At 52.3% G+C, this 27478-nt stretch overlaps 4 protein-coding genes across 4 annotated transcripts; 2 read left to right on the forward strand and 2 right to left on the reverse strand.

The window, feature by feature from the left end:
* Positions 1–1969: 1969 nt before the first annotated feature.
* On the forward strand, positions 1970–8516 carry CKM354_001210700 (uncharacterized protein; the record flags this gene model as incomplete). Its single annotated transcript, XM_044807619.1, has 4 exons — positions 1970–2118; positions 2385–3042; positions 3096–8291; positions 8349–8516. 4 exons carry the CDS (start codon positions 1970–1972, stop codon positions 8514–8516), a joined length of 6171 nt encoding a protein of 2056 aa, XP_044663554.1.
* A 973-nt stretch (positions 8517–9489) lies between these two features.
* Positions 9490–11328, reverse strand: CKM354_001210800 (uncharacterized protein; the record flags this gene model as incomplete). Its single annotated transcript, XM_044807620.1, has 4 exons — positions 9490–9553; positions 9608–10331; positions 10394–10481; positions 10534–11328. 4 exons carry the CDS (start codon positions 11326–11328, stop codon positions 9490–9492), a joined length of 1671 nt encoding a protein of 556 aa, XP_044663555.1.
* Positions 11329–11499: 171 nt separating this feature from the next.
* CKM354_001210900 (uncharacterized protein) lies at positions 11500–14432 on the forward strand (the record flags this gene model as incomplete). The annotated part of the gene is made up of 3 exons (XM_044807621.1): positions 11500–11936; positions 12005–13158; positions 13210–14432. 3 exons carry the CDS (start codon positions 11500–11502, stop codon positions 14430–14432), a joined length of 2814 nt encoding a protein of 937 aa, XP_044663556.1.
* Positions 14433–21000: 6568 nt separating this feature from the next.
* On the reverse strand, positions 21001–27044 carry CKM354_001211000 (uncharacterized protein; the record flags this gene model as incomplete). Its single annotated transcript, XM_044807622.1, has 2 exons — positions 21001–22571; positions 22628–27044. The coding sequence occupies 2 exons, from the start codon at positions 27042–27044 to the stop codon at positions 21001–21003; spliced, it is 5988 nt and encodes a 1995-aa protein (XP_044663557.1).
* Positions 27045–27478: the final 434 nt, after the last annotated feature.

A 27478-nucleotide genomic window follows, 5' to 3' on the forward strand; every position in this document is an offset into this window, starting at 1 on the left:
ACTCGCATGACCAAAACAATTTTCGAATTTCTCAGTCAAGAGAATTGCAAGATGCCACACCACAGAAAGAAGAAATGTCGGTCCCGTTTTCCCTGCCCTAGCTTCCATGACAGCCCATTTTGTGGCAGTAGGCAGTTGACAGGTGTCATATGTCCCAATGACTACGAGAAGGCTGAGTGAATCTTTTCTCTCTACTTGCCTTTTTTCCTCTGAAGTCGTTCGAAATCGTCTCGATGTTACAAGGGTGGCGGCTGATTTATGCTATTACGTCCCTGTGACTGGACAGCTACATTTGGTGAATTCTACCGCTGGTCTCTGAAGAACATCTCGGCAGATTTTGTGTCGATGCTATGAGATTTTGTGTCGATGCCATGAAAATTACGAAGAATGCGAGCAGGATGGAGAGAGTTTGCATGCCACTGCCTCACGGCTGATCGCTTTTGGGGAAGGGGAAAGAGGACTTGTCCCCCAGCAGGTAGGAAATCCGACAGAAAGGAACCTTTCATATGCCATGCGGAGCTTATTGAGCTTTGAAGCATGTGGCATTTGCTCGGACGGGTGGCAGGTAGGGCTTGTTTTCTTTCGTTCAATGTTGTTTGGAGCTGGACTTTCGATGGCTGTATATTAGCTTTTGTTGTGTTACCTGTGGTCTTTTAGGTCGAATGTCGTGAGTTGGAAATTTCGTTTCACTTGTCTGGTTTGATGGACGTTGCTGCAACAGGTGAGGTGGGATTGGCATGTGGCTGAGCCGGCATACTACCATTTTCAGAGCTTGAAGTATCAGGCGATGTGGAGTTTTTGGTCAATGTTTGATGTGGGAATCGTGTGCTTGGATCGAGGGTGATGATATACACAACATCCTTTGGTCTGTTCGGAAGTCAATACCGACCGTGACGGGATCAGGGTCGTGTCGTGGCTTCCTTCGCACGAAACAGTCTCACATGGTTCCGAAGCATTGATGAGTGATCAATCCCACTGCTGTCGGCGGCGGCGGACATGGGCGCCTCATCATTCGAGAGATCTTGGCAATAGCCATCGACGATCTCTGAGATGTCAAGCCTGGTCGCTGGCGTGGTGCGTGTGGCCTGATGGCAGGGATGGAATGCTTCTGGAACGCGGTTCGACGACGGACAGAAGTAAGTATCAACATGGCTGTCAGCGGGCAGGCGTGAAGGATCGGTTCGGTTGACAGGGGCTTGGCGGACTTGCATCCGATCGGGTAGGAAGATGTGATGAGAGTATATCGTCGAGTTCCGTGTAGTTTTCTGACGGCACGCGACTCTGATGGAACTCTTGGTATGGTGCAATGCGAGGCTGGATGCGGTATGTACGGCGAGCGGGCGGGGATGGTCCAGACGCGGCTTTGAGAGAGAAACAGCAGACTGACTCGTTCCGGGCCATCATGTACCCCAAACTCGCAGACGGGGAGTGGAGCTCTGAGCCGCTGCGGCGTCGCGGGACAGCTCCCAGCCGTGTGTCGATGCGCAGTGCTGTGCCTGTGCAGTGCGGAGAGCAGGTCGACAGGTCCGCGCTGCTCTGGCAGACGGCGAGCATGGGTGCGTGGTGCTCTTCTGCATCATCGCCGTCTCTGCGATCGCCCGCGCCTCATTCCGGGCCAAAGGTTGCGATTGAGCGTCTTTGTTCGAGTGGTGCAGCGCAGAGAGACAAGCGAGAGCCACAGCTCGTCGTCTTCGCTTCGGTTCCGTGCGCACAGCTCACGGCCTCCATCACGCTCACACCCACACCCACACCTCACATCCCAGGCTCCGTCTCGACCGCAACGGATATCGCACGTACCTCTCCGCTCCGCCACAACGCCCCATCGCAGCACCCCGCTGCTGCTGCCACCGCTGCTCCGTCAGTGACTGCGCCGTCCATGGGCTTTGTCCCGCAACCGTTCACGTCGCTGCGGGACTCGTGTTTCCCATGGGCTAGCCACGAGTAGATGTAGCATCACCGTTCGGGGAGGATGACCCTGCGCAATACCACCTCTTCCTCGGACCGCCATGGCTCGACTGGCGCTGAATCGACGCGTTCCACCGATACCGTCAGAGGCCCGTTTGGCAGCTTCTCCACCGTGCGGAGCCAGCCGCCGAAGCTGCATACAAGGCGCGAGAAGTACGTGTTTGCATTCTCATATGTCTGTGGCGTTGGGAGGAGGGGAAAGACGTTTGGGCGCAAGGATAGTGGGAAGCGCAGACGATGAAACGGCCATCTACAATAGCAGCACGGGCGGGTCGTATTGTGGGCTATGCTCGGACGGCAACATGCACGATGCGAGCACGGCTGCATACACACATCGCGCATTTCGTTTGGTGGCACGGTGCAGACAGCCGGGCGAACCAGTCTGCTGCGAAACAGGTTAGCTAACAATAGTGCAATAGACTCGAACGGCAAGACTCCGAGGTCTCACCTTTAACCATTCCCAAACCTCAGCCGGGCAACGCACGCGCGAATAGCATTGCACCATGGGAATCCGACTCATCATCGCCCTCCAGGTCAGCAGACAACTCGGGCAGCACACCTGCATTGCGCCAACACCCACCGACCGCCCAGGCAATGGCCTGGAGCAATAGCAATGACAACCACAATACGGCCATGCCGCAGTCCATCTTCACCGGCAGCTTCTACAACGACAGCAATGAGAACCTCAGCCAGATATCGCCGGGCTACGCGCCAGCCAACGGCATGTACTTTCCCGATGGCGAAGACCGAAGGCCGTCGATAGCGAGTGCGACCACGATATCTTCCACGGGCTCCAAGGCGAGCGTACGGGATCGCATGCAGAAGAAGCTGCAGGGGTTCTTTGGCGAGGCAGATGTGCCCATTGGTACAGAGAGTCGTCAGAATTCAGAGGCGAGCTCAGTGCAGAATGGGCCTCTCCCTCCATTTGCGCCGGGCGCGAGCGCCGGGCGGAACCGCAACAACTCGATGAACGATGCCATGATGCGCAGTGGCCCACCGAGCCCGGGCTCAAGACCGCGAACACCCGGGCCTCAGCCGTCGAGTGAGGTCACTCCATGGGTGTTCCAAGATCCGGAGGTATGTCGAGGCAGTCTCATGTACATAGTCAAGCATGGCTGACGTTCACACAGAATGCGCCACCTGCGCCTGAGTCGAACTTTCCACCCGAGAGCAATGGTCGTAAGGCTTCGCGATTGCACTTGCCTGGACATAAGCACAATCGGAGTACTGACGATAAAGGCTATGGCTTCCCGCTGCGACCTTCGACGTCCCGTGAGCAATCCTTCAGCTTTATGCGCGCCGGCGCCAATGCTTCAAACCCGATGAGCTCAGCGCTCAATCTCAAATCCGCTCGTTCTACCAGTCCTGCACCGAGTGCACATAGCGCTGTAGGGAGCTCCGCCACCCGATCGCCGAACGCTGGAGGCCACAAAAGATCGCTCTTTGATCGTGTCACGGGCCGACATAAAGGGGATAAGGAAAACCTGCAGTCGCAGTCCTTCACATCTCTGCCTGGAATGCAGAAGATACCGACACGCGAACGAGCAGAGAGCAGGGTCAAGGGCGGGAAAGGCAAAGCAGACGCGGCCAATGGCGGAGCCATGCAGAAGAAGGGCCCGCGTTTGCCATTCAAGAGCAACAAGACAGCAGAAACGAACGTGGAGCAGGCGAGGCCAGTCAAAGATCCAAATGAATCACATGCAGAAGCAGGAGATGCTTTGTGGCATCTGGACACCGATATATCGCACATGGAGGGAATTATAGATCCCCGAAATCCACCGGTGAACTCGCCGCACAACGAGATCTACGCTGGGTGGCCGCCCGAGGAAGCTCCTCCAGAACCGGACGATAAAGGTGCCTGGGATGCGCCTGACAGCTGGGCGGTGCAGAAAGTCGCAGACGAGAACATGCGCAGACTCACAGAACTGGACGACGAAGGTGATGTGAGGAGAGATGACTCTGGACCAATGTTCTTCATGCGTATATTCCGCGCTGATAGCACGTTTGCTGTCATATCTGCCAGTCTCAACACCACTGCTGCAGAACTAATATCAATGATGGCGAAGAAAACATTCCTCCAGGATGAATTGGACAAATACCAGATCGTGATGCGGAAACAGGACACGAGCCGACAATTAGGATCTGGTGAGCGACCTCTGGTGATGCAGAAGAGACTACTTGAGCAGGTCGGCTACCAGGAGAAGGATCACCTAGAGGATCTGGGGCGTGAAGATCATGGCTATCTGTGCCGTTTCACCTTCTTGCCTTCCAAGATGAGCGGCTACAGTAGTCTCGAGCGCGATCCTGGATTCAACAAGATGCAACGATTCAATCACATCGATCTGTCTGGACGAAATTTGATCACAATACCGATTACGCTCTACCAGAAATCCACGGAAATCATCACACTCAATCTTTCCCGAAATCTCACTCTTGATATTCCAAAGGACTTTGTGCAGAGCTGCACGAACCTTCGGGAGATCAAATACACGAGTAACGAAGCCTGGAAGTTGCCCCCTAGCTTGGCGCTGGCCTACAAGCTCACCACGCTCGATGTATCAAACAACAAGCTGGAGTCACTGGAACACGCAGAGCTCTACAAGTTGCAGAACCTGCTGAGTCTGAAGCTGTCAAACAACAAGATCACGACAATACCAACCTACTTCGGCCAGTACCGAGCACTGCGCAGTCTGAACCTATCGTCCAACTCGCTTTCCGAATTTCCGCCTGCACTCTGTGAGCTCACGACACTGGTCGATCTGGACATCAGCTTCAACTCGATATCAACACTGGGCGACATCCACACCTTGACGAACCTCGAGCGGCTTTGGGCTACCAACAACAAGCTGTCAGGACCGTTTGACAAGTCTTTCAGCGCACTAGTGAACTTGCGCGAGATTGATGCTCGTTTCAATCACATAAGCAACATTGATATTGTGTCACAACTGCCGAAGCTGGAAGCATTGATGCTGGGGCACAACAGCGTGTCGCAGTTCGAGGGCTCATTCCAATGCTTGAAAGTGTTGTTCTTGAATCACAACCCGGTCACGAACTTCGACCTGAACGCACCCGTACCGACCCTGTCAGTTCTGAATCTGGCATCGGCCAAGTTGGCTCGTCTGCCAGATGCACTCTTCATGAAGATGTCCGGCCTCACCAAGCTTACGATCAGCAAGAACCATTTCGTGTCGCTCTCCCCACATTTCGGGATGCTATCCAAACTAGAGTATTTGAGCATTGCCAAGAATGAGCTGAGCAGACTACCTGCGGAGATAGGGCGTTTGACCGAATTGCGCTATCTCGATGTAAGAGAGAACAACCTGAGTATGCTACCGCCGGAGATCTGGTACGCAAAGCGATTAGAAACACTAAATGTCTCGTCCAATGTCCTAGCGGACTTTCCGAAACCAGGGGCCCCTCCTCCAACACTGCCAGACGGACCGCTTGCGGTGACGCCTAGTCAGATGCCAAACGCCCACAGTCCTGACTTCGAGGAACTGGGCAAGTTGGAAGACTTCCAACTACGACGGCCGAGCCAGGCCTCGGGAATGCTAAGCACAGCCAGCTCTCCGGGCACACAATCGCGCAAAGGGTCGGTAGTATCAGCCTACTCAGGCAAGGCCATGCTCGGGCGGACAAGCACTACGAGCAGCACTGCGACCCTCACAGCAGGAACAGGCGGTGGGCGGAAAGACTCGACGTTGTCTCATAGGTTGGCGTCGACGTTTTCCACATCCCTTCGACATCTCTTCCTGGCAGACAATCGTTTGGAGGACGACGTCTTTAATGAGCTGGTTCTGCTCCCTGAACTCCGCATATTGAATCTGTCATACAACCAGTTGTACGACGTCCCGCCACGAACGATTCGCAAGTGGACTCATCTCACCGAGCTCTACCTGTCTGGCAATGACCTGACATCAATTCCGTCAGAGGACCTCGAGGAAGGCTCGTCGCTTAAGGTCCTACACATCAACAACAACAAATTCCAAGTACTGCCTGCAGAACTTGGCAAGATTCAGCGACTCGCGATTCTTGATGTTGGTAGCAATATGCTCAAGTACAATGTCTCCAATTGGCCATACGACTGGAACTGGAACTGGAATCGTCAGCTTCGATATCTGAATTTGTCAGGTAACAAACGTTTGGAGATAAAGCCGAGTGCGCAGTCACTCAATGGGCGTGACCAACGCGATTTGACCGATTTCTCTTCACTGATCAATCTTCGCATTCTTGGCTTGATGGACGTGACACTCACGATTCCTTCGGTACCAGATCAAGCTGCAGATAGACGTGTACGACTCGCAGGATCTGTTATTGGCAACACCATGCCGTATGGTATGGCAGATACGCTTGGCCGGAACGAGCACTTGTCGACATTGGATCTGGTCGTGCCTCGCTTCAGAGGACACGAAGACGAAGCACTTGTCGGCATGTTCGATGGGCAGTCACTGTCATCAGGTGGCAGCAAAGTCGCAAAGTTTTTGCAGGAGAAGTTCAAGCACCATTTCATTGAGGAGCTTGAGAAGATTGACAGCGAAAACGAAACAGCCCTCGATGCACTTCGTCGCACCTACCTCGGACTCAACAAGGAGCTAGCTGCTGCCGCGACACAAGCAATGGATGCCCGCGAGCATCCCAGCAGTGCGATCGTGCATCGTGGTAGCGTTACTGGACCAGATCTCGGCGATGACGATATCTTGTCTGGATGCACCGCTACAGTGATGTACCTTCATGGCATGGAGCTATACATCTCAAATGTCGGAGATGCGCAGTGTCTGCTTATCCAGTCTGAAGGAGGCCACAAACCCATCACAACGAAGCATGACCCAGCCGAAGCCAACGAGCGCAATCGTATCAGAGAAGCTGGTGGTTACGTATCAAGACAAGGCAAGCTCAATGACCAGCTTGAAGTCTCTCGCGCCTTCGGATACGTGCACTTGGCGCCATGTGTTATCGCAGCACCAGCATTGAGCAAGATCGACATTAGAGAACAGGATGAAATGATCTTGTTGGCCTCGCGAGAACTATGGGACTACCTCACACCAGACTTTGCTGTCGATGTTGCGAGACAAGAACGTGGAGACCTTATGAGGGCAGCGCAGAAGCTTCGTGATCTGGCAATCGCCTTTGGCGCTACGGGCAAGATCATGGTCATGATGGTGGGTGTCAGCGACCTACGCAAGCGGGAGAAGGCCCGTTTCCGCACCCACAGCATGAGCATGGGTCCTTCAGGCTCGCCAGACGACTACTTTACCACTGTACGGAAAGCGAAGCGCGGTCGAGATGCTGTGGGCGACTCGAAGCTCGCTCGCCTGGATCAAGAAGTTGAGGCTCCGACGGGAGACGTCACTCTTGTCTTCACAGACATTAAGAACAGCACGATATTATGGGAGACATATCCCATTGCGATGCAGTCTGCGATCAAGATGCATAACGAGGTCATGCGCCGTCATCTGAGAATCATTGGAGGTTACGAAGTGAAGACCGAAGGTGACGCTTTCATGGTGGCTTTCCCAACAGTGACCAGCGCGCTACTTTGGTGCTTCACAATCCAAAGTCAGCTTCTTGATGTGCAGTGGCCGCAAGAGATCCTCAACAGTGTCCATGGAGAAGAGATGCAGGATGCGGATGGTAACGTGATCTTCCGGGGTCTTAGTGTCCGCATGGGCATTCACTGGGGACGACCAGTGTGCGAGATCGATCCGGTCACGAAGCGAATGGACTATTTTGGACCCATGGTCAATCGAGCTGCTCGAATCGAAAGTGTCGCCGATGGTGGGCAGATCTGTGTGTCATCGGACTTCATTCAGGAAGTGCAGAGGATGCTGGAAAGCCATATCGAAACCGATCGGAGTGGCTCCACTGGCTCTGAGGATACCCTTAGCGACGATATGCTCAGCCAGACCATTCGTCGCGAGCTTCGATCACTGAGCAGTCAAGGATTCGAGGTCAAGGATCTTGGCCAACGGACGCTGAAGGGTCTCGAAAATCCCGAATACATCTACTTGATGTACCCTCACTCACTTGCGTCGCGGTTGGTAGTGCAGCAGCAAAAGGCTGAGGCAGAATCACGAGCGGCCCAGGAGAGCGCTATTGAAGCGAAGAAGACGCGCAACAGCCAACTCACCATCGACACGGATAATGTATGGGACTTGTGGAATGTGTCCCTACGACTGGAAATGCTCTGCAGTTCTCTCGAGAGCACAGGCATTGGTAGCCTCAAACCTCCTGAGACGGCTCTCTTGGAGAAGATCAAGCATGGCGGAGGTGAAATTACTGATCGGTTCTTGGTCAATTTTGTCGAGCACCAGATCAGTAGAATTGAGGTGAGTCCTATTGTTCCCTTCACTGACCTACACAGTCACATTGACATCCATTTCTAGACCTGCATCTCGACGCTCGCCATCCGCAACATGATCCGACCGTTCAAGAATGGTGTCCTCAGCCAGGCCTGCCCCATGTCGGAGATCTTAGCTGAACTCGCGGGACAACTGGACGAGTTCAAGGTCTTGAAAGCCGCACAAGGAGATGTCGAAATGGCCGACGCATAGTCCGCAAAGCTGGTCCATGTGGTAGTGACAGCAGAGGACCGGGGATATTATACGTACACAGAGATGACACGCTCATGACTTTGGCTTGGTGAACACAAATGATGACATAACAGAGGGAGAGAAGCAGTAATAATTTTGAGTTTGTTTTCCGGACGCTTACGGGACGCCTTGCCTGGGACGCTATCAGTCAGCCTGGACGCGGTAACATTGGGATCTCTTGCACATACACGGCAGGGAATGGAATGGAAATGGAACTTGGAACTGGCAAGGATGTCAAGGTATACTTACAATATCGGTCTCAATGGTGTCAGAGAAGCTTTTGGGTCTGGGACTACTATCGAAGGAGTGTTGTGACGGCTGCTTTTCTTCTTCTTGTCACCGACATTGCTACCGTCGGAGGACTCGACATCATCGCGCGGAAGATCGACAACAAGGGGAAATCCGGAATGGTGTTTATTGTTCTCGTTCATCGAATGGGGTGGCTTTTTTGTGTTGTCATCCGTCGCGTTCTTCACGTCTGTGCTGATGGTCGAGCAGCAATGGGAGGAGTGGGTTCTACACATGTGATGAATCTTATCTGTCTGTATATGATGGCGTTCAAGCGAGCGATGTCTACGCTAGCTAGCTGATGTTGAGTAGTTGGGACATGCGAAGAATATGAATGAATGTTCTGAGTGAAGTTGTTCAACTGGAATTTGGCTCTGTCTGTGCATTGGTGCTGCGCTATCGTGATTGGTTCCGGTGGGCTGAATAGTCCCATGCTCGCATATGAGACAGATGACTGCTGAGGTCCTGCCGCCGACTCCTTTGCCTTGATGGTCTTCAATTGAGCCAGAAGGACATATGTTCAATGGCGTATGCGCGAAGAGGTTTATCAATGGCACCTTTGTCCGCGAACCCAGGCACAAGCGCAGATTGCACCGAAGCTATATACACGCGCCCTCGTCACTGCCGAAGTCGACATCAAACAGCGTCAAGGAACACCGTCGAGAACAGCTGCTGGGTAAAGAGAGCATGCTAAGACCTGAATCGCATAGCTGTGACCGAGTCAGTGCTGATATACGTTCAGCGGTGCAAATCGAATGCCTTACGCTGCCACGAGTCCGGCGCCAACTAAGTAGTTGCTGCTTTCTCGAGCTGACGTCGTGACCTCACTCACGATGTATATGCTTGCCAGGAACGTAATGTATTTGAAAGCATCGAACTTCAGCGTCAAAGGCTGCTCGACCATCCAGCCTACGAGCACCAAGAGCGGACCAGTCAAGAAGCTTGTCTGGATGCACGATCCGATAGCCCTCATATTTGCCGTGATCTCATGGCCGTGATGCGACAACCAGCATAGCCTGTGAATCTGAGCAATCTCCCCAATCAATGGAATCAGGATCATTCCTGCAAATGTCTGAGATGGAATTGATACCCCGTTGAGCGCATCCAGCATTCGTGGTCCAAAGAGACATGCAACCACGGCCGAAGTGACGACACCGATCGATGCAGCTACCATGTCTGGAATTTCCATCTCAACCAATGCACGATTCTCGCCGGCATGTTCTTCGTCATCGACGTCCCAGAAACACAAGGAATGCGCGAAAAGTGTCGAGTAGGCCAGATACGTGAAGTAGGCCAAGAGATGGACCATAGCCGTAGCTCTTGACATCCATGCCGTTGGATCGGTTGACACTGAAGCTGTGTCCGCTACGAAGGACGTCACGAAGAACGATACTGCTGCAGCTCGGAGGAGATGCGTCATGGAGGTACCCACGCCCGGGATCATATGCGACTCAGCTCTTGTGATTCCGCATGTTATGCAACATAACCCTAAAGTCTCGGGGCACTTGTGTTAGTGCGTGAGCGAACGACCCCTTGTGCAGACATCTTACTCACTAGCAGACATCCGCTGATCACCTTGCCTACGATATACGCTTGAAGAAGATTGAATCGGCCTTCAAAAAGAGCCACAACACTGATCTAGCCATTGTAAACATAGACACCTCAATGCCCGAAGGAAGATACTACACACAATCATGTCGATGTCAAGTTGTGGAGAAGCGAGTCTCGTCAAGATTCGGACCCGGGATGGTGCAAGTGATAGAAACGAAAGGCTCTTGTAGAAGAGCACTTCGTAGCCTTGCCTGAACACAATACCGGCAAGGACAAGCGCCATGTAGTTGAGTACGAAGGAAATGGTTGCTCCATGTCGTCCTAAGTTCAGGATACTTGTGGCCAATACTGTGGTAAAGAGGAGGGCGAGATAGATAGTACCGAGGATAGTCTTGGGCCATACAACCCATACAGTCCACACAATCCAGACCCATAGATAGTGCAAGGTCCACAATATCCAAGACAATAGGTGAATAGAACCTTGCACCGCAACCCATACAATCCAGATCCATAGATAGTGCAAAGTCCACAATGTCAAAGACAATAGGTAAATAAAAACTTGCACCACAATCCATATAACTCGACCGATCGATTCGCCGACGGAACCTAAGAGATGCAAGGCGAATATCCCAGTTCGGACTAGCCAGCGTGCCGCCCTCGCAGGTCGACGTATATGAGAGCGGCGGTCTGCGCAGAGTGGAAGCCTGTCGTGTCTGAGCGGAAAGATACGTTGGTCGGCATTGCGATAGAAACTGTTAGTCGGCCACACACTCCAAGTGATGTCGAGACTCGGTACGTCCCATCCTTGGCGACCAGCACGTGAGTTGGAAATGCTCCCCTGCTCCTGTCCGTGCGAGGCCGAGACCACGGGCAGACTGGCATGCTCGTCGTCCAAATCGACGCGGGCGTATGTGCGACCTCCCGTGTATGGCATTGTGTGTTCAACACTGTCTGGTACCTCTCGCCTCCAAGTACGTCGTAACCGCATGCCTGTCAACCACTGCGCGTCATGTGCAACGTCGCGTAGTGATGGTGTGTTACACAAAATGTCCACTTCAGCCTCAAGGTGCAAGATGCGCCATTGTCGAGCTGATCGTTCGCCATCATGGCAAGCGGTCTCGAGGTCCTGGGAGCCGCCGCTGCTGTTGCGCAATTCACGCAGCTAGGCATCGAGCTCAGCAAGAACGCAATTCAAGTTTATGGCAGCATACACGGCACGAACGAGAGAACCCAGAGTCTGTACGACGCGACACGGAAGTTCCGAGATCAACATGCAGTGGTGTCAAGACACAGTCAGAGCCTGGCGCATTCGAGTGATAAGATGGAGCAGGTTATAGTGAAGACCATGGAGCAGATTCAGGCCACGGCCGTGGATTTACTCAAACTTATAGATGGCCTGCGAGCAAAAGACCCCAAGCGCCTGGACAAGGTTTTCACAGCCGTGGTGAAGACCAAGTATCATGAGTCCGATATCGAAAAGCTAAGGACAAAGCTCGACGATCTGCGGCGACAGCTGGCGGAGCAGTCTGTCCAGCTGATCAGGTGAATATAGACTTGTCTTTGACGCATGAACCGCTACGGCACTGGAAGCTGATGACACGTACATCCAGCGTCCGAGTAACAAGCGACATCCCAAACAGCTTGAGCAGTATGGAGCAAACGCTGCTACGTGGTCTTACAAAAGCAAAAGATGATCTATCATCTGCAATCAAGCTAGACCAAACCGCGAAAGTTCCCCAAATGCTATCAAATATGTGCGGAATGATGTCAGATGTCAACCGCCAAATTGAAATTCTGAGAAGCCTGAAGTATGAGGAAATCCGAGATAGATGGGGTAGGATTCAGGATCCTCATGGGAAAACATACTCCTGGGTCTTCGAGGCTACACCAGCTGATACCCCTACGTTTCCGTACTCTGATCGAATGCAGAGCTGGCTCGCCAGTCAACCCAGACTGACTCCGGTGAATTTCCTTGATTGGCTGGAGAACGGCAACGGCATCTATTGGATCACTGGGAAGCCGGGCTGCGGAAAAAGTACGCTGATGAAGTACATCACGGATCATAGCAAAACTCAAGCTGAGCTCAAGAAATGGGCTGGTCAGACACCATTGGTCACCGCGATGCACTATTTCTGGTTCCTTGGAACCCCAATACAGAGGTCCTACGAAGGTTTGCTTCAGTCACTCCTTTGGAATATCCTTCGTCAGTGTCCCGAGATCATACAGCATACTTGTCGTGCTCGCTGGGATGATCAAGCGTTAGCATTGACTCGCTGGCAATTACCAGAGCTGCGTGACAGTATGTCTCGCTTGACCGCCGACCATCTCACGAAAACTGGCAAAACCCTACGCTTCTGCTTCTTCATAGATGGGATCGATGAGTACGATGGCGACCACGAACAGATCCTGAGATTTCTCCTCGAACTGTCGAGGGCGGACAACATCAAAATATGTGCATCGAGCCGCCCTTGGGAAGTATTTAAAAATGCATTTGCAGACACTGTGACTCGCGCCAACAGCTTTGAGTTGCATCACTATACAAGGCATGATATAGTCATGGTTATAGACAGTGAGCTGGAGCCGTACAGGACTAGATGGCCCATGTATGACGCTGTTTTGGACGAGCTTATGCAGGAGATCGCAGACAAGGCAAAAGGTGTATTCCTGTGGGTCACGCTGGTCATCAAACAGGAGCTCAAGGTCGGGCTTGAGGGAAGGGACAGTATCGAAGAGCTACGAGAGCGCCTCAGAAACATTCCCGAGGGTATGGTACTCGGGCAAAATTGGCATTTGAAAGTAATTGACGATGGCGCAGGACTACTCCCATATTTGGAGCATATCTTCAAGAAGCTGCCCAAGGGATACAAGCGAGATGCTGCGAGGCTATTCATGGTCTGTATGCGGTCTACATCACCACTACCTACTCCGGCGGTTGAGATTATTAAAACATCGAACCCGCACGCGTTAGCATTGCAAAACCCCGTCGCTTCGACCAGTGACTGGGATGCACCGGATCATATTGAGGAAGTTCGGGCACAGATCAACACCCGCTGCCGAGATTTAATGTCAGTGGAGCCCGCTTCGACTCCACTAGGCGGATGCGTTCCAGACATGCACGCTGTTGAATTCCTGCACAGAAGCGTAAGGGATTTTCTCGAGCAACCAGTCGTACACCAGGAACTCGTCAGGCTTGCGGGAAAGGGCTTCTGTGCCCAGTCTACGCTATTCGCAGTCTATGTATCTCTGATCAAGAAGCTCTCTGTTGCAAGAGCATTCAAAAAGGACCGAAGCTCCGTGTACGACTGTGCACAAACGTGGGCCATGCTCGCGTTGCTACACGAATCGCACTCGGCCACCGCTACAGTGCATCTCAAACTTCTTGAACAATTGGATGAAGCGATGGGGACGCTCACGAAGACCATTGACAAATTTCAACGCCATTGGACGAACTGGGCGAATTCAAAACCACGTTGGGGTACCGGTGAGAAACATGAAGAGGTACTGGAGAACAACCAACGAGATCTGCTTGGCCACCTCATAGAGCTCGGTCTAGTCGCGTATGCAGACACGATACTCAAGAAGACTTCCGGCATCATGAATCGTAAGCAAGGCCGACCTTATCTCGATTACGCTTTGAGGTACTCCAAGCAGAGATGGCCTTACTCTGAAGCTGATGAGGAGTCTTCTTCTCTGTTCAAAGGGCCGCAGGCTTCAGTGGTCAAGATGTTACTCAATCACGGAGCGAAGGTCAACGAGAAGATTTACACCGATAACGATCGGATGCTCCTCGACCTCTACCTGGACTTTGTCACGAATGACACAAACAAGAACAAGCACAAAGACCACATGCCCATTTTGAGATTGCTGATTGAGCATGGCGCTTACTGCATTCTAGTGAATGATCGGGATCTAAATGACAAAGTACGAGCAGCATCAGACGGCTTCGGCGTATGGGCAGGCGATGCACTGATTGCTGCGATTCGTGCGAACGCGAAGAAGTACGAGCGCGGTTGGATTCAGTTCTTCAAGCTCTGGTGATTGGATGTCAATGTCATTCCTGGCTGGTATCTCTTTCCTATGGAGCATGATGTTTAGGTTTGGAATAAATGCAGACTTACATCTCCCTACCAACGAGACCAGCCTGCAGAAGTGTCGCGATGAAGAAAACCTACTTTGTGAGTCAACGTATTAACTACTGAGCTTGCACATTTTGCACCAGGAAACCTCGATCTGGGGGGGGGGGGGGGGGGGGGGGGTACTTGCCATGCTAGCGGAAGCTACCAATCAAATTTGCAAGAAGGGATACCAACGTCGAACTAGCAACATTTCCAAGCCCTCTCAGGGGACATTGCGGTCAGTCTCATCGGGAAAACATACCTCCTACCTTCGGTACCCGACCAGCGACGCGCCGCTCAAAAGTCCCCGTATCCAAAGGCGATATAGCCACCTCGCCTTCGATATTTGCTCGGAAAATGAGCAACAGTGGGTTAGCGGCAGGAGCGACATCAGTCTCATCACTGGTAAAGGCGAAAAGGGGAGGTCGGCGTTCTTAATCTCACAGATTCACAATAGCGACACGGTTGCGTGCGCATATCACGAATCAGATGAAGACGGCCGCCCGGGAGGAATTTCTCCTCTCATCCCGCGCGATGCGCGGGTTGCGGACAATCCTTTCGTCTAGTGCCACCTGAGGTCTGGAAGCTGAGACCGACATGCGAACAGATTATTGAGCTTTCAAAAAGACGGGTCGTTTTGCCAATGTTGGGACATGGATCGTCGAAATTTTTCGTTTTCGATGCCACGATACGGCTCGATGGGAGGAGATTTGTGGAGAGTGCTGCGTTCTGGGCGCGGCCGAACAACATCGAGCATTATCTTCTCTTCCAGTCATAGTCTAAAGACAAAACTAGGGGCCTTGTCGAAAACGAGATAATGGCCGCTTACCATCGTACGAGCGGGACCATTCCTTCGTGCGCCGCACGGCCTCCGGCGAAGTTTCTTCTCTTCTTTGCCTGACACGCAACAACAGGCCCCTCGCACGAAATTGAAAGGGTATGAAAAGCTTGGGTAGTCGTATTGGGGAGTGTTGCATATCTAGGCAAACCTGAGGATTGTACTGTAACTCGCTCAGGGATGGCATTCCATCGGCTGCTACGATGCTGTCCCGGAACCCATACCGTTACCTACACTAAAGTAGTCGTCTGACTGGTACGCGTAGCCTGTCTCAGACGACCAACCTACAATGTTGAGCGTATATCAATTTCTCAAATCGTGCCTGTCCAGAGCCCCTCTCACTCTTTCTTATGCCAATACTGAAAACTCAGAGCAACAACACTAAGATACAAAAGAAATTCGACCAACTTCGAAACGAAAAAACCGTCAAGATGCGCCTCTACTTCACTGTATTGGTAGTGGCTTTCACGACAGCATTGGCTGCGCCCACAGACTCGAATATCCTCATCACGCGAGGTACGTGTGTCCCAGCTAAATTGCAGCATTGGCAACTAATGTACTCTTGCACAGATCCACAGACTTCGACAGGATGTAAGACGATCTGCTACCCCAACTGCGATACCGATTATCCCCCAGGTGCTGGTCAAGACAGCTGCTACGTGGGCTGCCGTATTCTGTTTGTAGACTGTTAGAAAGAAAAAACAATGCGGAGAATGTTGATTTCATCTGGCAAGCACACCGTTAAAGATCCAAACGGATAATTCGATGCACTTTTTACAATCTACAGACTTTCGTTCTAGTTGAAACTTTTCCTCCATGTCTTCGTAGACATACATTCCCATTCGCCGATTCAACCAAGTTCATTCTCATCCTATCATATTGCGTCCTCCGCGTTAAACATAAGTAACAAGCTCTCACAGCTGTGTTTGACATGATACAGCCTCGTTTCTAGACCATCATCTTCCATATGCCGCAGAACCCGATCACTACTCCAGGATTGTCAGTCTGCGCAGGCCTTCCCAGCGTCAAGAAAGCGTGACACTTACACATCCTTTTTTACATTTCGTTGTGCATGGACTAAAAGGTTCGCAGAGGCTGCAGCACGGGGGCACAATGTCCTGCTCGGGCTGATTCTTTTCGATTAGCCTTCCCGGCACGCGGGCGAAACTTCGTGGTGAGTCTGGCGAATGCCTTGTGCTAGACTCACCAATGCAGCAGCATAGACGACCGGCAACAAAGCGATGAGGTAGGCTATCAACTTCATGGTGTCTTGCAGATTTATGCAAGTAGTATGCAAGTAGTTCTTCGGTTGAGGGCGAGATGATATGGATAAGAGGGAATGTGATCGATGTAGAGCGAAGCAAGAACACAGAAGGAGCGAGGTACTGATATCTATACTCGTGTGAATGGGTGATAAGATGTGGCAGAACCGGATCTGTCGTGCATCCGCAAGAAGGTCGGCTGCTTTGGCGTGCAATCACCACCCTAGGTTCGAATGACAGTGTGCAGAAAATCAGGCCATCCGAGAGAACTATTTGATCGTCAAAACTTGCATTTTATAAGGCCTCAGCAGATAGCTGTCGAAGTTCCTACGGTATTACACACTGACTGGGCGCGTCAGACCACCGATCGAGCTTGGAGAGGCGGCTGTATCATCATTAATACCATCCTTTCATGCGATCCATTGGAAATATCCATTGAATCATCTGATACTAACATCTGCCAGAGCATCAAGAACATATGAATGCAGGTGACCGATGCACGAAAGCTCTTGCGGGCTCGTAAGAGTACAGCTGGTTCCATTCCTGCTTCACTATCAGTGTTATGAGCTTGCGAGGTTCGCCCCTTGCTCGGATTGCCGTAAGCATGTGACAAATTCTATGCTGGATTTGACTTCGCTCGAGAACAGACGTGTCCACTAGGTTCAATCTCGCTGTTATTCATAGAGCAGTGGGCAGGTCGACAGGTCTTAGAGCCTCGACAGTGTACCAAAGCCGTGAAATGCTGAGACGGCGCAGTAGCGCGAGACGAATTCGAGTGAGGGCACGCAGTTGTCGGTCGACTTAAGACTGTGCGGCAGACTGCAGAATCGTGTGTACTGATAAAGCAGTGAGTGGAGTCAGGAGCTGAAGTGGTCTGGCCCAACTTTTAGGTTCGGACAGAAAGCATGATGCAACCTACCTCCTTCTAAGGCGAACGTAATTGCTGTTTTTGATTGAGCGCCGACTTCCGTACTAACGTGTTTGATAAGCATGTGAATCAGATAGGCATGTGCATCAACTTTACGAGGTAGATAACTTTGATTCTTGATATCTTATGCTATAGGTGTCAGAACTACCTCAAAGATGGATCAATTGAATGCTCAGAAGTTACTCTATCTAATAGACAACCTCTTGAGTTGTGTCCTTGGACACCACACTTGCTGCAGGTTGGTTTGGCTCTTGGCTGTCTCTCAATCTGACTAACCAACTCCATTGCTATTTGAGCCTGTGACTGAGCCATGTCTCTGGCAGCCAATTCATCAGTGTCAAGGCCAAGTGTTAGCTTAATCTTCTTCCTTGGGGCTCTATGAGACTGTAATTCCTTGATAATAGTCTTCATATTGTCATGTTCACCCTGGAGTAATGTCATAGCAGCCTGTGACCTTTTTAACCCTCTTGACAACCTGTCCACTGCCTCAATAATTGAGGTTGGTGAGCTGTTTTGATGCCTAGCAATCCTAGCCTTGATTTTGCCTGTATGCCTCTCAATCTGCCTTGGATTCTGAGGGGTATTCTGTGTATCTGATGAACATAGTGGTGGTGGAGTTGGTGTTTTGTAACGCAGTGTCAGCTTGGACAGCACAGCCTGTGGATCGAGTGGTAACAAGCCTGAGCCTCTAAAGGCACCTCTGATCGTGTTTGGAGTAAATGCAGCTTCATAGGCAGGCCTGAGTTGTGGTAGGAAGTCTTCTTTGATCAGGCTGTAGTATCCAACCATGCCAAGCCTTTGGATTCTGGCTGAATATGCCTTCTTTAATGGACCAAAACAGCCAACATCCAAAGGCTGTAGCAAGTGAGAGGAGTGTGCAGGCATACAGAGGGTAATAATGCCTTGTTCCTCACAGAATGACTCAAACTCTGGTGTCATATGGCTGTCATGGCCATCCAGAATCAAGAGCCTCTTCTGACCAACAGTTCTGTGCTTGGTATAGTCATCAAAGTGCTGAATCCATGCTATTCCATGGTTATAGGAAGTCCAGCCTTTAGGACTAACTCCAAGCTTCCAGTTTGGTGGTAGGTGTTTGAACCAGGCTCTGTTCATTTCCTTGCCAGAGAAGATAACATATGGAGGCACTGACCAGCCTTCTGCATTAATACAGGCAATGACTGTGTGCCACTGCGTTGAATCAGAAACCAAGGCCTTAGGTCGTTGCCTACGCTCTGTAGCAGTAACAACTATGGTATTCTGACAGTGTCCAAGCCTGAATCCACTCTCATCAAAGTTGTATATGTCGTGCTCTGTAATTCCATGGAAGGCTATCATGTTTTGAACCAGTGTAAACCACTCTGAGATAACCCCTGGATCCTCATTCTTTGCCCTTTGGCTTGATAACCTCCGTGATAGCCTTGTTTCCAAGCCTGGATAACGATTGACAAAGTTATGAGCCCATCTTTGGCCAACCTCTTGTCCATTCCGTGCCTTGGTTATTGAGGACGCCCAGCTTCTGATTACAGCCTGTGTTGGCGAGTAACCACGTGAATCTAGGTCCAGAATCTTCTGATAAACTACCTCCTCTTCTACCGGAGTCAAGGCTCTGTTCGTTGGCGGTGTACCAGTCTTTGGAGCCGTACCATGGAGTCTGCGGTTGACGGTAGAATATTTGACTCCGTAGGCGGCTGCAGCGCGTCGCACGCTTGGAAATCGACCTGACAGGTAATCACGAACAGCATTCTGAATACACTCTTCGTTTGGAGGTGCCATCGCGTAAAATGGTGGAATAATGGACGCGTTTAGTAATGGTGGTGGATACGAGATGGAAGTTGATGCACATGCCTATCTGATTCACATGCTTATCAAACACGTTAGGGCTACGGAGGTAGGGATCCTCCAAAATCGTCGTCGTCGCATCGCTTCTCGTCGCGTCGCAGCGCACCGCAGCGCGCAGCCCTCTCGTTGCAAAAACCTTGTCGCATCGAGTAGGTTCGTCGCACCAACAGCTAGGCAGGAAATCGCGTCGAAACGCGTACTACGAGTATGTAGTGTCGGATTTGTACAATCAGCGTGGGTTGGCATTAGACTAGACTCGCAGGCGAAGGTTCTCAGGGCTAGTTCTAGCTTCCGGACGCCGTATGTCACTTCCACCCGAGTCTGAGAAGGAGACGGGATGCAACTGCTTGATTCAGAATCCGGAGACACGATGTCCGGTATACGACTGTACCTCCAATGATCTTGTTCTGCACTTTGATGCCGCCCTTTTTGGAGGCAGTTGTCATTGAAGCGGAATTTCTCTTTTCAAGGCGGAGAGCACCAGCTGATGTCTTTCTTAGCCCACAGCATTGTACATTGAAGAAGTTCTCGAAACAAATCAAGCCCCTGTCCAGCTGACACCAGATGGAGAAGACGACTTCTGCTTGTCAGCTTAATATGACACAGAACCACCATGCCATCTCGACCAGTTCGGAAAGTGAACATCAATCACCCTGACCACTATCGATCCATACGAGTGTTGCCGATGGAGGAGCCGGAATGGTGCATGCAGTACAAGCATCTGGCCAAGATCCCGAGCTCGTGAGTGAAGCATTGGAAGCCAGGTCCTGGTCTCCACGTGTTTAGCCCTAAGGGCATTCTTCGGAGGAACAGAAGAGAGGAAGAAGGTACTATCGTCTGCGAGGAGAACGTCCACGATGACAGATCGCAAGAACGGATCGCGCTGAGAAAGTTGTTGCTAACCGCTTTGCACAGGTGAATGCAGGAAAAATGAGCAACGAAAACTCAGACACCATCAACAACCCCAGTATTGATCATGACAGCCAGAGTGAACTCGTATTCAAATACCGTTCTATTACATTTCAAATAACTACCAATGCTCCAGTATCCCATCTGCCAGATGCCTATAGTGTGCAACGAATTCCTCAACACCACTCATCATATTCTGACATACCATTCTCCCTTCCAAGCCTGGGTAGGTCGATATGCCACGTAATAAGTATAAATATATATCTTTCCAATCACTCCATTTATCCAATCCTCACACACCGCGCTTGCTCCTATCCCCAAATAAATGCTAATCAAACACAAAACGTCCGTCTATGCCATGCTGCTGCTCAGTAGTGTGCCAAAATGCACAGAAGCAAACTCCTATACCGCCCGGCCAGGACCCACGCCCGCAGTTCAGACAGAGCGCCCTCGCTAAAAGTACTGCAAAAGTTATTCCTCCTTGGTGTGTGTGCGTGTGAACTGATCTCATCTTGTTTGTGTTGCTTCCATTCTGTCGACTCCGACCCCGTCCCGACCTATTACACTAATCCTCTACTTTCCCCAAAATGATGCAACTAGTAAAACAATAACTTCCAAAGACAATGCGCTCTCATTTCGATTTCGTCATTTCTGTGTACATTCGATTTTGGTCCTCATCACTGTAGCGGACGATGAGAAAGAGCAAGTGCGATCTTTAATGCTTGAGTCGCTTGCTTTTTTCTTTGCTGCGGCCCTCCTTCGAGGGGTCTTTACTCTTGTGGGAGTGCTGTCCATGCTTGAGTTTCATAAAAGCATGAGGTTTGCTGGGATCACTCGGGTCCATGAACGTCATTAACACCTGGCTGAGTTCCTTGAAATCGACAGGTTTCGTCATATAACTGTTGAAACCCGCCTCGACGCACTTCTGGTAGACGTCTCCCAGCACATTTGCTGAAAGTGCGATAACGGGCAGGTGCGCATACTGGTTCTGCTTTTCCCATTGGCGAATCTCCTTGCACGTCTGGTATCCATCCTTGTTCGGCATGTGTAGATCACAGAGAATGATGGAGTAGTGGTTTGGTGGATTGGCGAACACCTTCTCTGTGCACTGAACTCCATCCATCACTGTGTCAACCTTGATCGAGACCTTGGACAGAAATTTCAGAATGACCATTTGGTTGACCTTGTTGTCTTCGACGAGCAACACGCGCTTATCCTTGTTGCCGAGACGGCGGGCGAGCTCTTCAAACACTTGCTTCTGGTTGACTGCAACTTGCTGAGCACTGTCCTGGTTACGATCCAAACTCATTTCGCGTTCCTTCTGTGGATCGAAGATCAGTCCGAATCGAGATGGCTTCAAAGGCTTGAAGACCACTCGTAGCTTTCGCTCACTGACGAGCCGATCATAATCGTGATCCGGAGCCTGTTCCATTATCTTGCGTCGCTGCGCGAGATCCGTGATCAGCACAATAGACGTGGTCGGGTTGTCAGCTGCGAGCACTTGATCCATCAATGAGACAATCTCGTCGACGTCCTGGAGGACTACAACAATGTGGGTGAAGATGACAGGATCTGGGCCTGCTAGAAGCTTCTGACAGTCCGCAAGACTTTCTCGTGCTGTGATCTGATGCGGTACATTTCCAGGCAGAGTTTTGTCGATGTGCTGGACAGTCGCCTCCCGGCTGTACTTCAGTGGCGCTATGACCAGGATGGAGAACATGGGAGGAGGGGAGCCACTCGGTGCACGGAGTAGTGTCTTGTTCGTGCTGACTGCTACTGCGTCGATAGATCTTGAGGGGAGGCTATCTGGTCGAGTGTGTGTAAGCTCATGTGGTGGCAATGCAAGCTTGATTGGGGCGCCAGGCACTGGTGGGTCATGCGTGAAGGACGACGCCGATGAGCGCTCTGATCGCAAGCTCTCGGTGCGCGTCACGGACCGCAATGAAGGATCGGAACTTGCAGAAGAGACTGAAGGCGATTCGGTGCCTGCATCTGACATTGGCGGATACTGCGGCGGTGTCTGAGTGACTTCGCTTGCAAATTTTGGCGACAACCTGGCATTAGGAACCAGAGGTATTGAGACAGCGCCGGGGCCAGGCGAAGTTGGCAGTATTGGTACATGACTGGGACTAATGCCTGGAGTTGGGATGGGCATAGGTGGCTTGTCGTCTTCGGAAGGCAGCGTGGTCCTGATGTAGAACGTGAACGTCGATCCCTTCTCGGGCACACTCTTTGCGCTCATATCGCCACCATGCAGCTGCGCCAGCTGTTTCGAGATGACCAGACCTGAAAAATGTAAAGTCAGCAAAGAACGCAATGTGATGCCACCAGCAAATACTTACCGAGACCCGTGCCGCCATGTTGCCGCGTGCTGCTGCCATCAATCTGGCTGAACCGCTTGAACAGCGAGTCCGCATCTTTGTCGGTGAAACCCTGACCAGTGTCGATAACATCGAACTTGATGAGCATCTCCTCTTTCACAAGGCGACTTTCTGCCTGATAAGTGCTGCATCGAATAAAGACCTCTCCCTTTTGCGTGAACTTGATTGCATTGCCAACCACGTTAAGCAGGATTTGCCGGATGCGGAAGCGATCGCCTTTGATCTGCGGAGGGACGTCCTCATCCACGATGTAGTTGAGCTCGAGGCCTTTATCGATGGCCATCGCGGACGTCAGATCGTTGACTTCCTCAATCAGTGCGCGTACGTAGACCCAGTCCATATTGAGCTGAATCATGCCCGCCTCGGCTTTCGACAAATCTAGGATGTCGTTTATGAGTCCACGCAACCCCTCAGTGCTCGCCCGAATGATATTGACATGTTCCATCTGCTCAGTGGTCAAACTGCTGTCAATAAGGAAGTTGACCATGCCAGTGATGCCGTTCAATGGAGTTCGAATCTCGTGCGACATGTTACTCAGGAAACGCGATTTGGCGTCCATCGTGTTCTTCAGATCTCGCTCAAGGTCTTTGTGGTCGTTGATGTCAGTACATGTGCCATACCAGGTCTCCTCTTCGTCTTCATGCTGCAGCAATGGTTCAGCAACCAGAACGCGGACAAGGTGCCACCGGAACTCGCCGTCTTTGCTCTTAAGTCGGACCTCGGTCGAGTAAGACGGTCGTCCATCAGGCTCCTTGGAGACTTTGAGAATACCAGAAGTCGCCAGCTGGGACAATTTGCGTTGCGGCAGCTGCTGTATAGGAGAAGGAGACGAGGAATCCGATGTAGAATGGGAAGGCGGCTTCTCTGTCTCTGATGATCCACTGGTAGAAATCTCAGAAGCGCTGACAGACCTCCTCGGATCCATGGGCAAAGTCGTAGGAACGTTGGGCTCTCTGGTCTCCGCGTCAAAGGAGGGCAATTTGCACTTCACCAGGTCTTCAGGATGTACGTGCTCCATGAATCCAACGCCAAGCGCTTGAGCCTCTGTCTGCCCGGAGTATTGCAGCCATTGCGAGTTGCAGAATGTTACGCCGCGCGTTTTATTCACAGCAAACACAATCTGCGGGCTTGAATTCGCAAGCGCTCGGTACTTCGCTTCTGACGCAGCGGTCTCCTGCTGGCGTGCCGCATTGATCTCTGCAATCTGCTGCTCGTGAAAGTCCATGAGCGTGCCAATCCAGTGCACTACCTTCTGTCTCTTGTCCTTCAGAGGTGCTGCGCGGACATAAAACCATCGATAGCTGCCATCGAACCTTTTCAGTCGCACCTTCTGTTGCAGCTGTTGATTGGTTCTGAGTGATCGCTGCCAAGCGGGAAGGAATTCGTGATGATCTTGGGGATGAATCGCTGCCCAAGGATCCTTGAGCACTGTTGCGGGATCTTGTCCGCGATAGATGAGAAACTTCGAATTTACCCAGCTGAGATTCCCAGTCTCTGGTTGAGCTGTAAAGATCTGCACAGGAACAGAATCGATGATGGTTCGCAGTAGCCGCTCTGAGGGAGGAGGCATATCTTCGGAATATGAACCTTTGCGCCCATGTCCGGTAGCACGAACCTCGCCGGACGTGGAAGCTGGTAGCCCACCAAAGGTCGTCTCGAAATCTGCTCCATAAGAGTGTAGCAGTGAATGACTCTTGATCTGCTGAGCCGCACCTACGGATTGAGCACCTTGACTTGTTGTCTGGGGCGAGGCGGATTCCGAGGGGCGCGGTGGAGTGGCCTCGCTCGTAGGTGGCAGTAGCGGCGACTTTCCCAGCTTGCCAGTACTTGCTGCTTTAGCCTTGCGCTCTCCTCTGGACACAGGCGCATCCTCTTGCGAGTCAGAGCTCTTGGACCCCGATTTTCCAGGTGTAGTCATAGTATTGCTAGCATTGCTTCCACTTCGTTGCCCGGAGCGTTTCTTGGCATCGAAATAGTTATCGACCATCTCAGAGCCCGTGAACGCTGGGGTGCCTCCACGAGAGCGAGACGCCGTCCAGCCGTGCGTAGCCGGATCCCATCCTGGCGTGCCCACGAGCGACCCGGACGGGCTGATGCGCGACCTGCCTGAATAGTCGGAAGGACTCGTGATGCTGCCGCTCATCGAGCCAGGCACTTCTTCCAGCTCAGCGTTGACAATGTCCTCCAGTGACGCAGGCTCGATTGTCATCGGTGCAAGATTTGCACGTGCTCCACTCGTTGTTCGCCGATGCCGAATGTGAAGGGCCTGCATATGCGTCGATGAAAACTGCTGGGCATTTTGAAAAGATGTCGCAAGATGAGGTCCGAGAAGTCTGAGAGCATTCACAAGGTTCGCAGGATAAGGCACGGTGGCAGTCAGTAGAGACAGAATAGCAATTGGTGCTTTGCGGTCAGGATCTGCAGTCTGAGTTCGTTGTGAAGAAGGCCGCGATTCCTGATTACTCGGCGTCATGCGCAGCGCTTGCATTGATTGCGACAAAGTTGGATGTATCAGCGGAAGGTGTATGATTGTGCTGGCATGATCGATGCCAATGGCCTCGACTTGATCGTACTGGGAGTAGTCTTTAGGACTGACAGCAGGATTGAATGACTCGTCAAGCAACTGATCATCCGATGCAAAGAAGGGGTTTATCTCCTCATCTGCTTGGATGGCAGGTGAAGGCGCCGGAGACTGGGTCCACGGAGAAGGCGGATGTTGCTCGTACTCGTGGTATCCCCAATCCGGCTGCGACGTTGGACGACCAGCATTGGCCAGCGCTGCAGACGAGGGCGCTGCAGGAGCGGAGCGAGAGAGTGCAGGACGGCCGCCGTCGTTCGAGTAGTCCCTAGTTATGGTCACAATACCCCCACGCTCGATAACACGACAAACGCCAACTGGTTCGATCAGCGGTTTAGACTCTCGATCAAGAGGGCGAAGTGACGAAAAAATCTCGGCATAAGGTCCAGCATCGGTAGGGTCAGCAAGGCTGCTGAAGTTGGGGTCACTGAGTGAGTCTTGTCGCACGCTATGCACTGAAGGAAAGCGCTTCGGGGGAATGTCACTGAAACTGGTGGGAGGTGTTGTGCCGGCCGTGTGCGTAACCATCCGTTGTGGTCCCTGAGGTCTGGCACGTGTGGGAGGATCGTTCAAAGCCCCAAGCACGTCTCGCACTTCACGTCCGTGCCCAGCATAGGAATGTCGAGCTTCGAGACGAGGTCGCAGTCTTTCCGGATGCAATTTCTGCGGGCGCACATCACTGACGGTCTCATTGCTAGGCTCGCGGACTTTGATATCAGGTCTCGATAAGCCAAGACCCTGTGGCTGCTCAATAGCGCTCGGGGGCACGAAGTCTTCGCGGCCATTCATGCTAAATGTGGCCTTCTGGCCCCAGGGTACATTCTCAATGTCATTAGGGTCAAGTGGCTGCATGAGAGACGCCCGTTCCGCCTTGAAATGATCATGGAGAATGTTGGTCACTGTCGCCCACCACTGCTCGATTCCGGGTTCGGTATTCAGATGGAGCACAAGATCATACAGATTTGGCGTGGGATAGCGCGGGTCTTCGTTCCCGCTAAGCTGCATACCAGGGGGGAGAAAGGCGCTGTTCGCTGCGGGCGTGTCTCCGCCAGAGAGCACACTGAAACTAGACCTTGCGCCCGGGGTCTCACCTTCGCCCGGCCGTTGATTCGTGACTGTCGGCGATAGTGCAGTGAAGGGCTGATGAAAGGTTTGCGACCATGATCGAGGCGTGCCAGGTACGTAGGGGAATGGATACGAGGGTGTCCGCAACGGGATGTTTCCAGAAGGGGTAGGTGGAACACTGCCTCTGAGCGTGCGTGCCGATTCCGTCGATTCGGTCGATGTGGTGGGTGGAGGCTCGTTCGATGCGAGGACACTGTTAATCGATACAGTCGTCGAGTCGCTGTTTGTCTCTTCCTTGATCGGCGACACGCGCTTGATTGTTGAGGACGTGCTTGAGGCGCCGTAGCTGTGCCGCGGCCGCACCTGGGCGCGTTTGAGAGCATCCTTCAACTCTGCGAGGTTTCCCTGCGCTCGTGGTGATACGTCCGCTCGCGACTTGCCCTTGATGTCTCCTTTCGCGGAGCTGGAGGCGGTGTCCGGGGCAGCAGCATCGCGGGCAGTACTCTCATCGTTGAAAGAGCTGTCGGTTGACTCCGTCTCGCTCTGCTTCTCATCGTCGGCATCTTGACCCAGCTCCGCTAAGCGACCTGGAGGCGATCGTACGAGCTGAGGGCGCGCAGCAGAGGACCATTGCTGGGGAGTAGGGCGTGCAGGAGGCTCGGTGGGAGTTGGCTCGCCGTCGTCGTGCTTGGAGTCGTCCTGGTGGGTCTCCTGAGACGGCAAGGACGAGTTCATCGCTCTGGCACTCTGCCCGTCGTACGCGCCTCGTCTGCATGCAGCGCACGTGAGGGATGCGGCGCACGAGGGGGAGGGGGGAGGGTGGTGGAGGCGGAGGAGCTCATTGAACGCGTGCAGATGGTGTGCATGAAGTTGGGATAGTGCACGTCTCGCGGCGCAAAAACGTGAGAGTGCAGCGGGTGCGTGGTGGTGGACTGACGTAGTTGCTCGAGGGAGACCCTTGCCTGTTTGGCGAGCCCTTGTTGCGCGCTGTGCGTCTTGCGTTAGCGGCCTGCCCTTTCGTGCTTCCGCGTTGCTGCTGCCTCTCCTCTACGGTCTACCACGCCTATAGCGATATCGTGCAGCAATACTCTCTCGTGGAGCGCCTCTTGTCCGCCCACGCCACCCGTCGCTGCTCGTCCCCGTCGTCTAAACGAAGCAGAGGCGTCGAC

Source organism: Cercospora kikuchii (assembly GCF_019650295.1).
Source record: "Cercospora kikuchii DNA, contig_00008, whole genome shotgun sequence".
In the NCBI taxonomy this organism is placed as follows: Eukaryota; Fungi; Ascomycota; class Dothideomycetes; order Mycosphaerellales; family Mycosphaerellaceae; genus Cercospora; species Cercospora kikuchii.